Source organism: Globicephala melas, chromosome 1 (assembly GCF_963455315.2).
Source record: "Globicephala melas chromosome 1, mGloMel1.2, whole genome shotgun sequence".
Classification (NCBI taxonomy): Eukaryota; Metazoa; Chordata; class Mammalia; order Artiodactyla; family Delphinidae; genus Globicephala; species Globicephala melas.
Window position 1 is genome coordinate 167696673 of NC_083314.1, and position 13269 is coordinate 167709941.

Genomic DNA, 13269 nt, shown 5'->3' on the forward strand with positions numbered 1-13269 from the left:
AGGACGTGGAGAAAAATTTAAATTTGTGCAGAGAGCAGACAGGAACATCTGGATAATGTCTAAGTGGTTAGGTAGGGCTTCGTGGCACTACGTGGTATTTATTTCTGTCTGTCTCCCTCCCTAGGCTGTGAGTATCTCAGGGCAGGGAAAAGGATTACTCATTTATCTATCACCTTGGTACCTGATGTATAGTTAGTACTCAGAAAATGTCTGATGAATGAATAAGATTCCTGGCTTTGCCACTTACTTTCCAAATGACTTTGAATAAGGTCCTTTCTTTCTTAGACCTCAGTGTCAAAATCTATAAAATGAGGGAACTAGGCTCTGTCTCAAGGGAGCCCTTTCAGTATTAAAGTGGAATTAGGGACTTTCCTGGTGGTCCAGTGGTTAAGACTTCATGCTTCCACTGCAGGGGGTACGGGTTCAATCCCTGGTTTGGGAACTAAGATCTCGCATGCGGTATGGCCAAAAAGAAAAAAGTGGAATTAGTGGTGGAAGGATGGAGGGATGGGCTAGCCTGAGTGTGTGGGGCTGGGGGTGGGGGTGGGGGTGGGGGGCGGGGATGGGGCGGGACCAAGGTCTTTAGCAACATGCTGTGCTGGGGATGGGCCTCATCTGGGGACAGACCTGATTTAGGTCAGTGAGAGGGCACCCGCTATTAATCCCACAAATCCCAGTGGCCCACTCCCTCCTTACCAGCCTACCGTGGGAGGAGACTAATTTTTGGAGGAAACTCTGGGTACCCAGTCCTGCCCCAAGCCTGTCCACGAACAAGCTGTTCTTGTTTACGACCCCCGTCCCAAGGGAACAGCGATTGCTCATCCTTACATGTGATTTGAGAGGCTGGTCTTTCGGGCCTGGAGGAAACTCAAGCCTCGCCAGCCGCTTGGCGTTGGAATTCTCAGCTGGTCCTTTCCTGGGGCTCATGTGACCAGGGTCCAGCTATAAATATCAGAGGGGCCACAGACCAAGGCAGAATTTGGGCTCCAGGAGAAGAAGGCAAAGAGGCTCCAGGCGGGTATTCTGTGACAAAGGCAAGACCCCAGATCTGCTTAGAGCGAGGCAGGTGAAGGAGACAGCCAGGTGGGTCCCCACGTCTCCTGACAGTATGGATTATAAGTCAAGCCTGATCCAGGATGGGAACCCCATGGAGAACCTGGAGAAGCAGCTGATCTGCCCCATCTGCCTGGAGATGTTTACCAAGCCAGTGGTCATCTTGCCATGTCAACACAACCTCTGCCGGAAGTGTGCCTGTGACATCTTCCAGGTCAGTGCTGGGCATGGCCTAGAACTGGGGCCTCAGGCAGCTACTCAGTTTTCCTGCAGTGAAAACTAAAAGAAAACTTCTCTCTTAGCCCAGGACCCTTCCAAACTGGGGCTGTTTTACCCCCCTCTGAAGTGAACCCCTGCAGAGGCCTCTGGAAGGGGCCGAGGCGGGTAGGGAAGCAGCTCTGGCTGCCCCATTCCTTCTCCATGACGTACATTTCCCCTCCCCACCCTGCCTGTAGCTACTCCACGCCTGTCCTGAGCACCGCAGTTGACTCTCCAATCAGGATTCCAAAAGCCGCAAGTGATAAGTGGGAGAGACAGGCGGAGAGGGGAGAGAAACCAGACCCTGGGGGCTGGAGCCAGCTCCAAAGTGGCAGGGTGCCCAGAGTTTTAGGAGGAGGGTGGCCGAGAGGCACTGAGCCATAGAGGCATCTTCCCCTTTGATGCTGTTCCCTCTATAATGTGGTGCAGGAGGGACTTCATCTCTCTAAGAAAAGAATGGGAGCGATGTGCATCCTGGTTGGGAGGCAGGCCTCAAAGTTCCCCAGAAGCACTTTACAGAATGATCTCTCACTGTTTTTTCTTTAAAGTAGCAGCCCTAGGAGCTGGCTCTAATTATATGCCCACTTCATAAATAGGCAAACTGAGGCTTGGAGAGAAAATGTTGCTCGCCTGAAGTCATTCAGAGAATTACTGTGACTTGAGCCTAGGTCTGCTGACCTCCAAACCTGTTGATTGCTTGGTTACTTCTCAGGTGCTCCCTGTGTAAGGAGGCTGGTTCTCTCATTTCAGGATAGGGGGCTTTAAGTTATCTTGGGGTGAGCAGGGGGAAGGATAGTCGGAGGTCAGAAAGGGAAGGAGTTGAGGAGGGAGCCCAGGCCTCACCTCTGCCCTTGTCACCAGCAGGCTGCAAATCCCTACTGGGCCAACCGGGGTGGCTCAGTGTCCATGTCTGGAAGCCGTTTCCGATGCCCCTCCTGCCGCCATGAAGTGATCATGGACCGTCATGGAGTGTACGGCCTGCAGAGGAATCTGCTGGTGGAGAACATCATTGATATCTACAAGCAGGAGTGCTGCAGGTCAGTTCACCCTGCAGCTGGGAGGCCATCCCCTCTCCCCAGCTCATCCTCTGAGCCCAGCTCTCCAAGGCCCCATTCTCCTTCATCTGCTCAGGATCCAGTCCCCTAGCTGGAAGAGCTATGCTAGCCAATCCAGAGAGCCAGCTCCCTCTTCCCCAGGCAGGAACGGAGGCTCACCTTATCCCGCAGCCCTGGCTTTTGGTGTCACCCAGTGAATGGGAGGGGATCCAGACGTTAGGCTGTCCTCCTGGAAGATACTGAGACAGAAACCAGGGGAAAGATGAGATGTAAGAGGGAGAGAGAGGCACTGGAGCCAGCTAAGTGGCCCTGATAAGCAGAGAAGTCACCCAGTGAGAACATAGCCAGTTTCTCTATAGTGATAACACCAGCGCGAGACACTGGGAATGCTTCCTGCTGCTGCTTCATGACAATCCCATGGATCAGCACGGCTTTCATCATCCCTGTTTCATGGATGAGGAAGTTTAGGCTCAAAGAGGTGAAGTCAATTACCCAAGGTTTCCCAGCTGACAAGTAGAATTGCTGGGACTGGGCCCAGTCCATCTAGCTCCAAGTCTCCCTATTTGTGAAATAGCCACTCATTCTCAGGCAGAATTTGTGCGTGGTCGAAGTTGTACAGTGTTGGGCCTCAAACTGGGGAGAGACACAGCTACCAGGGAGATCTCTACAAATCAGGACATCCTGACAAGACTTCCAGGCTGCTGACCTCATGGCCCTTGTGGTCCCAAACCTTCACCAAGTGCCTGCCTACAGGCAGTGTCTGGCCCCCCAAAAAGGTGACAGACCAGTCCTCGCCTGAGAAAGCTCTGACCTGAGAACTGTGTTTGCTACTCTCTGTTACTCATGCAGTGTAGAATACTGGGTAAGTCTTTGGGCCTCCGTTTCCCCTGTGTCCAGAAAGGGACAGTAAGATTTGTTATTGTGACTGTCATGTAGGATTTTGATGGGAAATGTTAAAGATATCAAATATTTATTGAGCAGCTACTGTGTGCAGGCACTGCACTAAGTATTTTCCGTGCATTATCCCTGTTTAATTCTCACAGTAATCCTGTAAACCATTCTTACCCTCATTTTCTGATGAGGAAATGGAGGCTCTGAAAGGATCAGAGGTTTGTCCTAGGCCACTCAGCTAGCAAGTGGTGAAGCTGAGAGGGAGCCTGTCTGACTGACTGCCCAGTGAACATTCTTAACCGCTACTGCCTCTTATGTAGCTAGAGTTCAACACTACAAAAATGCAAGGATATCGTTGATCATGACAATAATAATAATAAAATCAATATTGCACCAGAATAGTAGCCCACCCAGTGTCGACCTAGGAAGAGCATGTTGTCAAGGCCTTTCCACAGAGTTGAATGATGATGATAGTTATTGAGGGTCTGCTCTGTGCCAGGCACTGCACATTCAGCACAGACAATTCCTGCCATGACCCCAGTAGCTCTGGGATGAAACCAAGGCTCAGAGAGGTGAAATCATTTGTCCAAGGTCACAATGAGTAAGTGGCAGAACAATCTGGATTTGAACCCCGATGTTGGCGCCTGGGGCTGGGAGGATAGGCAACTGGGATGACAGAGGACACAAGTACCAGACCCTCAGGATCTTGCCTCACCTCTGCACCTACTGCCACCCCAGAGCTCCCTTCCCAGGGGATAGAGACAGGTGGCAAAGGGAGAGCCCTGCCAGCATGGGGGGACCCTGGGCTAAAAGATGCAAAAGGTAAGTCTGGAAAGGGGCCTATTTAAGACCCTGAGGGGACAAAAATGCCCAGGGTGTGATCGGCCATGCAAGGTTCTTTGGAGGGGAGGCACCGACATGATGGGGGACAGTCATTCTGAGCTGCCTGCTGTGTTAGGGGCTGGGAAAGCAGAGGTGTGTAGATGTGCTCTTGGCTCTAAATGAGTGTATAGTTAGCTGGGGCAGTAAGACCTAGACCCAAAAAATGGAATCTCGGGGAGGAAGTGACCCTGAGAGAAACACAGAAAACATGCCAGAGGCCCTAAAAGGAGAGAGAGACAAAGGGAGAAAGTCATCCTAAGAGTGTGTGTTTGGGGGGGAAACAGAAAGAAGCGATTCTGGATCCTGGAAAGAATCTCGGACTGGAAATCAAGGCTTGTGCTGGGCCATTGGATGGCCCTGCGTTGCCCATGTTCTAGTTGTGTGACTTGGGGCACACATAGTGCCTCTGTCTCAGAGCCTCGGGGCGCCTTCCTGGCATGCTTACTGATTTATTCTTTCTACCTGTATTTAATTACCACCTTCTCCATTCCAGGCACTGTACACTGCAGATTCAGGGGGTGAAGGGACTAGGCAAGTTTCCCGGCTTTGATGGAGACTACAGTCTGGTGGATTAAATATAGAATTCAATGAGGCCATGAATATAAATTGCTTTGCTCAGAGCCCAGCCTGCTGTACCCAAGAGCATGGGGACTATAATTAGAGCAAATGAACTCTAGCCTCCCATGCCCTGACTTGCTGGGTGACCTTGGGCAAGTCAATTCACCTTTCTGGGGCCCAGTTTCCTCTTCTTGAAAATGTCTCAAAATGACTCTGGGATTCTGCAATCCTTCCCATGTCCTGTACTGGCAAGGCCTAGGGCCAACTCCATCACTGGACTTTGAATCCTAGTCTTGGTGTCATTGGCTTCCCTGGTCCTGGGTCCTCAGAGGATGGAAAGAAAAGGGTTTGGGACAGCCCACCACTGAGAGCTTGGGTCATGGATCTGGGGTGGCCTCCTGGGGCTGGGGGAGGAGACAGGGACTCGAGACTCCCACCTCGTGACTTATGACTCTTCTCCACTTCAGTCGGCCCCTGCAGAAAGGCAACCACCCCATGTGCAAGGAGCACGAAGATGAGAAAATCAACATCTACTGCCTCACGTGTGAGGTGCCCACGTGCTCCATGTGCAAGGTGTTTGGGGTCCACAAGGCCTGCGAGGTGGCCCCACTGCAGAGTGTCTTCCAGGGACAAAAGGTGCTGACCTGAGCTACTTCCACCCCCAGCCCGAGCCTGCTGGACATATGATTCAGGATGTGGATTTGATCCCTATAGATCTGCTGAGCTGGCCTTTCGGGAATAGTCACCCTGGAGGGACTTCCTGCCCGCAGGGCCAGCAGCCCTTGCCTTCCCTGGGGAGGTGGCTGAACTCATGAGTTATACTTAGAGCCACTTGAGAGCATCTGGGTGTGGCCCCAAGAGAGAGGGCAGGTCCCAGGGCCAGGCCACCAGGGCCCTCTCTGGCCACGACTTCTACCACCCAGTGTGGTTTGGGTCCCAGATACCCCTTCCTGTGCTGGTCACCTCTCCCTGGATCCCTCTGCAGCAGGAGGCAGCTGAGAGTCCTCTCCCCGGGCCTCTGGGCCTGTGGGAGCCCCGCCATGCTGTACATGCAGTAAGCAATGGCTGCCCTTTCTATACTCTTTCCTCCCCGCCTCCTACTCTTCTCTTGATCTCTCTCTTCTAGAACTCTCCAACCTCTTTCTTTTATGGATCCCTCCATTCCTAGAAACAAGCCCCTCCTCTGCCAGCACATTGCTGTGTATTTTGGGCAGCTCATTTCCCCTCTCTGGGCCTCATCTGTAAAATGAGGGATGCAGTATCTCTCTGATATTTTCTGCTCTGGAGCTGAGCTGTACCTCAGAAAGAGGCTCTTTCTAGCAGAGAGGGGAGTGAGGGTGCCGTTTTGCTGCCACGCCCCAGAGGGCAGGCCCTGAGAATATTTTTGTCTCTCTTCTCCTGATCCCCCACCCCTTCCTCCCGTCTAGACTGAGCTGAGTAACTGTATCTCCATGCTGGTAGCAGGGAATGACCGTGTTCAGACCATCATCACTCAGCTGGAGGACTCCTGTCGAGTGACCAAGGTGAGGGGAAGACTAGCTCTGCCTGGGGGTTCGAAGCCTCCCAGTGCAGCTTGGTCTCTGGGGTGTTCAAGCAGGGATGGTGGGGGAGGGACTGACTAATCAATTCATCCACCCATTCAACAAACGCTTCCTGAGGACAGCTGTGTGTCAGGCTCAGCCAGAGGTGCTGAGGATGTGGCGGTGAGCAAGACAGACCAGGTCCCTGACTTCAGGCAGTGTCCCACCAATAATTCCCAGCATTTGTTCAGCACTAGTAGCTTTTAGAACATTGTTCTCCAGTGTGCTGTAGACTAAAGCTTCTCAAACTTGAATGTGCACGCAAACCACCCTGGGATCTTGTTCAAATTCAAGTTCTGATTCAGTAGGTCTAGAATGAGGCATGAGATTCTGCTTTTCTAACAAGCTCCCAGGATTTGCCCAAGTTGCTAGTCCATGGACTACACTTTGAGTAGCAAGACTGTAGAGGCAGAAGGCAACTTTTCTATCCCTGCAAAAGCACCCATGATTTTCCATCTCCCCTTGTGGAGACCTGGAAATGAGATGGGGGAAAGGGATCATTACGTTTCTGGTGGACAAAAGAGTTGTGTGAAGGATAGGTTTAAAGGAAGGAAGAGGGATGTTGTTATTACCCATAACAACATAATAACATAACAACGTAATAACTGGGAGGGGCTCCCGGTCTGACAGAGGATAGTAGAGCCCCCAGTCTGATGAGATGCTATTATTATACCTTCTTTATAGGTAAGGAAACGAAGATTAGCATCAGTGTTGGACAGAAGGAAGCCTCAATGTGGAGGCCACTAGGGGAGGAGCAGCTTCTCCACCTCTCAGATGACCAAATGATGCAGAGCTTCCCAAATCTGGTCTTGGTCCTAAAATGGGAGGAAGATTGTGACTTGGGGAGGCCCACATACATCATCCCATCTGACCTTAGAGTCTCTACTTTTTTTTTTTTTTTTTTTTTTTGCGGTACGCGGGCCTCTCACTGTTGTGGCCTCTCCCGTTGTGGAGCACAGGCTCCGGATGCGCAGGCTCAGCGGCCATGGCTCACGGGCCCAGCCGCTCCGCGGCATGTGGGATCTTCCCGGACCGGGGCACGAACTTGCGTCCCCTGCATCGGCAGGCGGACTCTCAACCACTGCGCCACCAGGGAAGCCCAGAGTCTCTACTTTTGACGGAAGGTGTAGCTTTCTCCATGACCCCAGCCTCCAAATGTTACTGGTGTGCTAAGTGGCTGGGGAACCTTAGCAAAAGCTGTCTTCTTGCTAAGGCTTCATTTCGTGTTCTGTGAAATGGGGGTGCAGTCAATCTCCCCAGCTTCAGACTTTTTATTCCTAGCACACCCATCCCAAGAAAGAAGCATTGGGGATAGGATGGAGGGCCTGCAGGATGTGACTCCAAGATCTCTGTCCCCAGGAGAACAGTCACCAGGTGAAGGAAGAGCTGAGCCGGAAGTTCGACGTGCTGTACGCCATCCTGGACGAGAAGAAGAGTGAGCTGCTGCAGCGGGTCACGCGAGAGCAGGAGGAGAAGCTCAGCTTCCACGAGGCCCTCATCCAGCAATACCGGCAGCAACTGGAGAAGTCCAGCAAGCTGGTGGAGACAGCCATCCAGTCCCTGGACGAGCCTGGCGGGGCCATCTTCCTCTCGGTGAGCAGGACCGGGAGGGTGTGGGCACTTCAGCTCCACAGCCCTGTCTGAGGGTCAAGTCGTGCTTCATCCCTGATCACCAAAGAATGTGCCCTTGGGCAAGTCATTTAATGCTCTCCAAGCCTCAGTCTCTCATCTGTAAATGAGCATGTAACAGTTCCTACCTTCTTTCCTCTTAACTGATTTTATGAGGATCATATAAAAGGATGTTTGTGAAATGGCTTTGCAAGCGGCAAAATACAGTGTCCACGTGGAGACGATTAATTGAGCACCTGCCAGAGGCCAGCCACTGAGGTGGAGACACAGATGAACGAGACACAGCCCTACCCTAGAAGAGCTTCTTGGGGGAGACATAAAAAGATCAGCTATAAGATTTTGTGAAGGAAGAGTAAAGTTCAATACAAATTTCCTAAGCACGTACTGTGGGCCAGGCTTCGTGCTATCCATTGGGTATAAAAAGGTGATTAGGTATCATTCTCATCTTGAAGATTTCAGGGTTTAGGAGGGTTTAGACTGATACTCCTAGAATCCAAGCTTCCTGCCAGGACAACGGGAGGGTCCTAGGATGATGAGCAAGATGTGTGCAGACGATGGACAGAGGGAAAATCCAAGTTGTGTTCTGCTGAAACTCAGGAGCGGGTCACAGCTGGGCTAGGGAACGGCACCAAGTGCCCATTTGCAGAGCCCAGTCACTGGTTTTGCTGATTTCCTGGGGCTACCCTTTCTGCAGTCCTAACCCTTTGCTCTTTCTTTTCCCCCACAGAGTGCCAAGCAACTCATCAGAAGGTCAGTGTCTCTCCGGGGCTATGATCCAAGGCCCCAGCTCCCTTCAGGGCCTCTGACTTCTGTCCAGAGGGCCTCCTCCTTTGCATTAGGTCTGCTGGGAGGGTCTCAACCCAGGATAGCTTTCCTGGCCTTTGCACCCCTGCTTTCTTGGACCATCCATTCTGCTTGTGACTGGAGAGGAAATACTCCATCCTCCAGGGGGAGTCGTGTGGGCACAAGCAGGCACACTGGTATAAGTTAGGGCTAAAACAACTCCTTCCTTCTCTGAGGCCAGAGATCTCACTGTGCTCCCACCCCACCCCTTTTTCTCTCTCCCCTACAGCATTGTGGAAGCGTCCAAGGGTTGCCAACTGGGGAAGATAGAGCAGGGCTTTGAAAACATGGACTACTTTACTTTGGACTTAGAGCACATAGCAGACACCCTGAGGGCCATCGACTTTGAGACAGGTAAGGGACTATTTTCCCCCAAAATCAGCTTCCCTCCCACTGAGCCCCACATAGAGGCAGATACACTAGCAAAGACGCCCAGATATCAGTTAAATTCATACAGCCAACTTCTGGATGAGCCCAGAGCCCACCACAGTGCCTGGTACATAATTGTTGCTCAATTAATTATGTATGGCTCTGTGTTAGGGAGGAACCTGGGGCAATAGAAAGAGCTTGGCAACTGGAGTCGGGCAGACCTAAGGTCAAATCCGATTCTACCACTTCTCATCCGTGTGGCCTTTTGGAGGCTCCCTCCGCCTCTGAAGTTAGGAGCTTCATTTCCTAACTTTAAACTTAGGTAACAGGGATAGGGAGGGTGGGAGGGAGGGAGACGCAAGAGGGAAGACATATGGGAACATATGTTTATGTATGACTGATTCACTTTGTTATAAAGCAGAAACTAACACACCATTGTAAAGCAATTATACCCCAATAAAGATGTTAAAAAAAAAAAAACTTAGGTAACAAATGGGCCTCCTGACAATGACCACCGAATGATGCTGTTGCAAGAAATAAGATATTGCTTCAGAAGCCTTTGTAAGATGCTGGACATACACTAGTTATTGCCTAAAGCTAGTCTTGGCTTTAGCTTCTTGCTATAATCGCGGACGCTCAGGTACCTTAATTCATCTATATTCTGTCCTTGCTTCTGTTTGTGATTACTCTTCCATAACATGCATATAATAATTGTAACAATATAACCATAACAATAATAAAGGAAAAATTATAAGAGAAAATGAGGCAACCAGATGGAGAACAAAGATTTTGATAGTTTGCTCAAGGTTACACAGTTGAAAGATAGCTAGTTAGCGATGAAGAAAGAGAGGGCGGATCCAATTCTGCTGAATGTTGCATTTGTCTGAGAGGTGATGCTCCAATGATCTGCTGAGAGAAAGAAAGAGGGGTAGAGGTTGTTCAGGAACAGGGAAGAACTGTGAGTGGGCTGGCAAGAGAAAGAGAAAAGCTTCTTGGCACCTCCTGCATCTGCTCTCCTGCAAGCTTTCAGACTCTGATGTGTTAAATCTGTTCCCAGAAGCCCAAATATACTCTATTCTTGGGTAAGGACAAAATGCATCCCAAAGCTGAGATGTCGACGGACTCGGGTGTATCCACTGCTGTAGAGCATCTGCTCCACCGTCACCCTCCCTAAGCTAAGATATTCAAGAGTGGATCATACTATGTGAACAGTCCGACATTGTGACTATCTTCACTGCCTTCAGTAATCTCCCTGAGCCTCCGTGCCCTCATGGATAAATGGGGAGAGTACCCACAGCTACCATTTATCGAGCACTTTCTATATCTGGGGCACTGAGCCCTGGACGTGAATTTTGTTGTTTAATACAACAACTTTAAGAGGTAGTTCTCCTGTCATCTCCATTTTGTAACTGAGGCAATAAAACCAAGGAAAGGTGAGAGACTTGCAGAGGCCACATACCAGTAAGTAACCCCGCGCAGATTCCACCGAGGGCCTTCTGGGGATTTTATGAGGCAGTGCGTGTACAGTCCTTAGCACAAGGAAGCACTTGGCACATAGTAAGTTCTCAGCAAATGCTGCTATGAGTAGTTAATTGTGATAATGGTTAAACCACCACAAAACCGTTCCCTGGGTTATGCACAGATCCCAATTGTCAGTTTGGAGGAATTAACTCTTTCAAGCCTCTCCCCAGATACTCTTGACAAATGCTCTGAGTCTGTAGTGACCCCTCAGGGCCCCCAAAGGCTTAAGGAAGTGGCTTGAGAGAGGGGGTGGGGAAGGGACACGTTCCCTGTGAGTAGAGCTTGAAGGCGATACCCCAGGATGGGAGAGTGAGCACAAAGCTTGCGGCACAGTCACTGTCTGAAGCTCAGTTTCAGACACCTAAGGAGCAGATGGCCCCAGAAGGGCTTCACGCCCCACTTCCTCGCCTCTGTAGGCTAAGGAATGCGGAAAACTGAAGAAGGAGCGCTAGGCAAGCAGATTTCAAAGGCTGAGCAGATTCCTTCAGAATAAGGATTCTGCTCCCTGAGAATCAAGGCGTTTTTGTCCCATTTTCCCCAGGTAAAGTTGATCTGTCTGAGAAATGTGCAGCGGTACACAGTGTGCTTCCCCGAAGGTCCCTCCAGTCGCAGGCAGATCAAGTGACAGGTGCTGCTGCTGCTGCTGCGACTGGAAAAAGGAGGTCTTGAGCCTCCCTCGCTTGGAAGGGTGTGGGAAGAAAGGAGGAGGTTGGGGAAGGAGGACACAAGCCCATCACCTCCTCGGCCAGTGATGTCACCGCGTGGCCGCTGGACCCCGACTGGTTATGGAACGGCTGCTGTCTCCAGCCTGGATCTCCTTTGAGCCTCTCCTCTGAGACACCAGCCCCAACCTAATGCAATTGTTCTTTGTCACACACAGGTGAGGAAGAGGAGGAGTTTATTGAAGAAGAAAATCAGGAAGAGGAAGAGTCCACAGAGGGGAGGGAAGAAGGTGAGAAATCTGTCTCCCTCCTTTCATTCGTTCGTTCATTCAGTGACAACATGAGATCCCTACTGAGTGCAAAGTGCTGTGCTTGACGGTGGGGTGATGTTTCTTGTTCCCTGTAGGGCTTTTAAACCTGTTAAGGTAAAGTCGTGTTCCCTTTACTCTTAGAGAACTCCCCCAAACTATTCATAATAAAAAGCTCCCATTTTACATCTAAATGACCTTCCTAAACACGAAGTGACACAGCAAAACAGAGGCAAAAGAGAGCACCCACAAGGCAGGCTTGGCCCAATGTTCAAAATTTTAAAAATTAGTTGTCAACATTTTTAAAATTAGTAGATTTTTTTAAAAGGATGTTTTGTTTTTGTTTTCTTTTAAAAGAAGAGTTCAACTAAGACTTTGGATTTTCACCCTGTCAAAATTTGGAAAGAGCTAACAACGCTGGGCTTGCCCTTCTCCCTAGTCTCAGAGAGCTGGCTCTGGGAAGCAGTTGCCTCCTTTGGATGGGACATCCATTTGCTAGTTTGCCCAGCCCCACCACTGTCAGCCTGCCTGCTTGACCCATTCATGTCACCTGGCCCCATAGGTATCTGAGTTTCCCAACCTGACAGAGTACAGTTAAGGGCCTGGGTTCTGAATCACAGCTTTACCATGGACTAGCGGTGTGTTCTTGGGCAGTTCACGACTTTTCTGAATCTTGACGTACTCATCTTTGCAAGGCGGTATACCAGTACTGACCTCAAAAGATTAGACTGTAATCAGGACTAAATTAGGTAATCATTTAACACAGTGTCTGGCACATAGAAACGTCATGTTTGCTAATGTTATTATTTTTCAATTCAAGTTATTATTGGAACTAAATTCCAATCCAGCTAAAAAACACAGAGTAGCCTTCTAGAGTCTTTTGCATTGGATCTGAAATCCATAGCATTTAGGCAGCTAAATTCTATTGCAATTTTAAACGGAAGAGGCCAGGCAGGAATTGGAGTCTGATAATTTTGTCACTGCATCCTGGTAAGCCCTGGATCCTCCTGAGGCCCTATCTCACCTTGTGTTTCTTCGTCTTTTTTTTCAGGACACCAGTAAGGAGATGGATGAGGGAGAGACCGTCTAGATGCAGAGAGACTGGGGAGGGTGGGGATGGGCCCAGCTACCTTGGTGACAGGCCCAGGGTGGGAGGGGTCAGGGCCCCCGGAGGGGCAATGGGGAGGTGTGTCTTCTCTCTGCTCAGAGAGCAGGAACCAGGAGCGGGACCTCACCGCTGTGTCCAGCGTCATGAACCAGAGTTGGAAACGTGCTTGAAACAACCACACTGGATACTTTTCTACGTTGGTGCAAAATGGAATATTTTGTACATTTTTAAAATGTGATTTTTGTATATACTTGTATACGTATGCCAATTTGGTGCTTTTTGTAAAGGAACTTTTGTATGATAATGCCTGGTCATCGTGTGATGGATGATTGTTGTAAAGAAGCGAAAGAAGCCAGGTTGATACAGCCACCCACTTCCTCTCCTTGGTGGGAGGGGCTCCGTAGCACTCACAGACCCAGGAAAGGATAAGGTGCTGTATTTCAGTGTCTATTCCTGACATAAGGGACAGCGACTGAGTTCGTGTTCCATGTTGTTTCAATAAATGCACAACGCTTTCTTCCCTTTATTACCAAAAGAGCTGGGGTTTCATTC

General features: G+C 50.1%; 1 protein-coding gene across 1 annotated transcript; it reads left to right on the plus strand.

Moving 5' to 3' along the window:
• Window positions 1–1045: 1045 nt before the first annotated feature.
• Window positions 1046–12707, plus strand: TRIM63 (tripartite motif containing 63). The gene is made up of 9 exons (XM_060288958.1): window positions 1046–1267; window positions 2176–2348; window positions 5165–5333; window positions 6125–6220; window positions 7637–7870; window positions 8634–8656; window positions 8979–9103; window positions 11520–11591; window positions 12661–12707. The coding sequence occupies exons 1-9, from the start codon at window positions 1109–1111 to the stop codon at window positions 12669–12671; spliced, it is 1062 nt and encodes a 353-aa protein (XP_060144941.1). The 5' UTR covers window positions 1046–1108; the 3' UTR covers window positions 12672–12707.
• Window positions 12708–13269: the final 562 nt, after the last annotated feature.

Excerpts from the sequence above, each read along its gene's own strand:
- TRIM63 (XM_060288958.1), top strand. The coding sequence starts at position 1,109 with ATGGATTATAAGTCAAGCCTGATCCAGGATGGGAACCCCATGGAGAAC. Across the intron at positions 5,334-6,124 it reads GTGTCTTCCAGGGACAAAAG|ACTGAGCTGAGTAACTGTAT; the intron begins GTGCTGACCTGA and ends CCTCCCGTCTAG. Across the intron at positions 9,104-11,519 it reads GGCCATCGACTTTGAGACAG|GTGAGGAAGAGGAGGAGTTT; the intron begins GTAAGGGACTAT and ends TGTCACACACAG.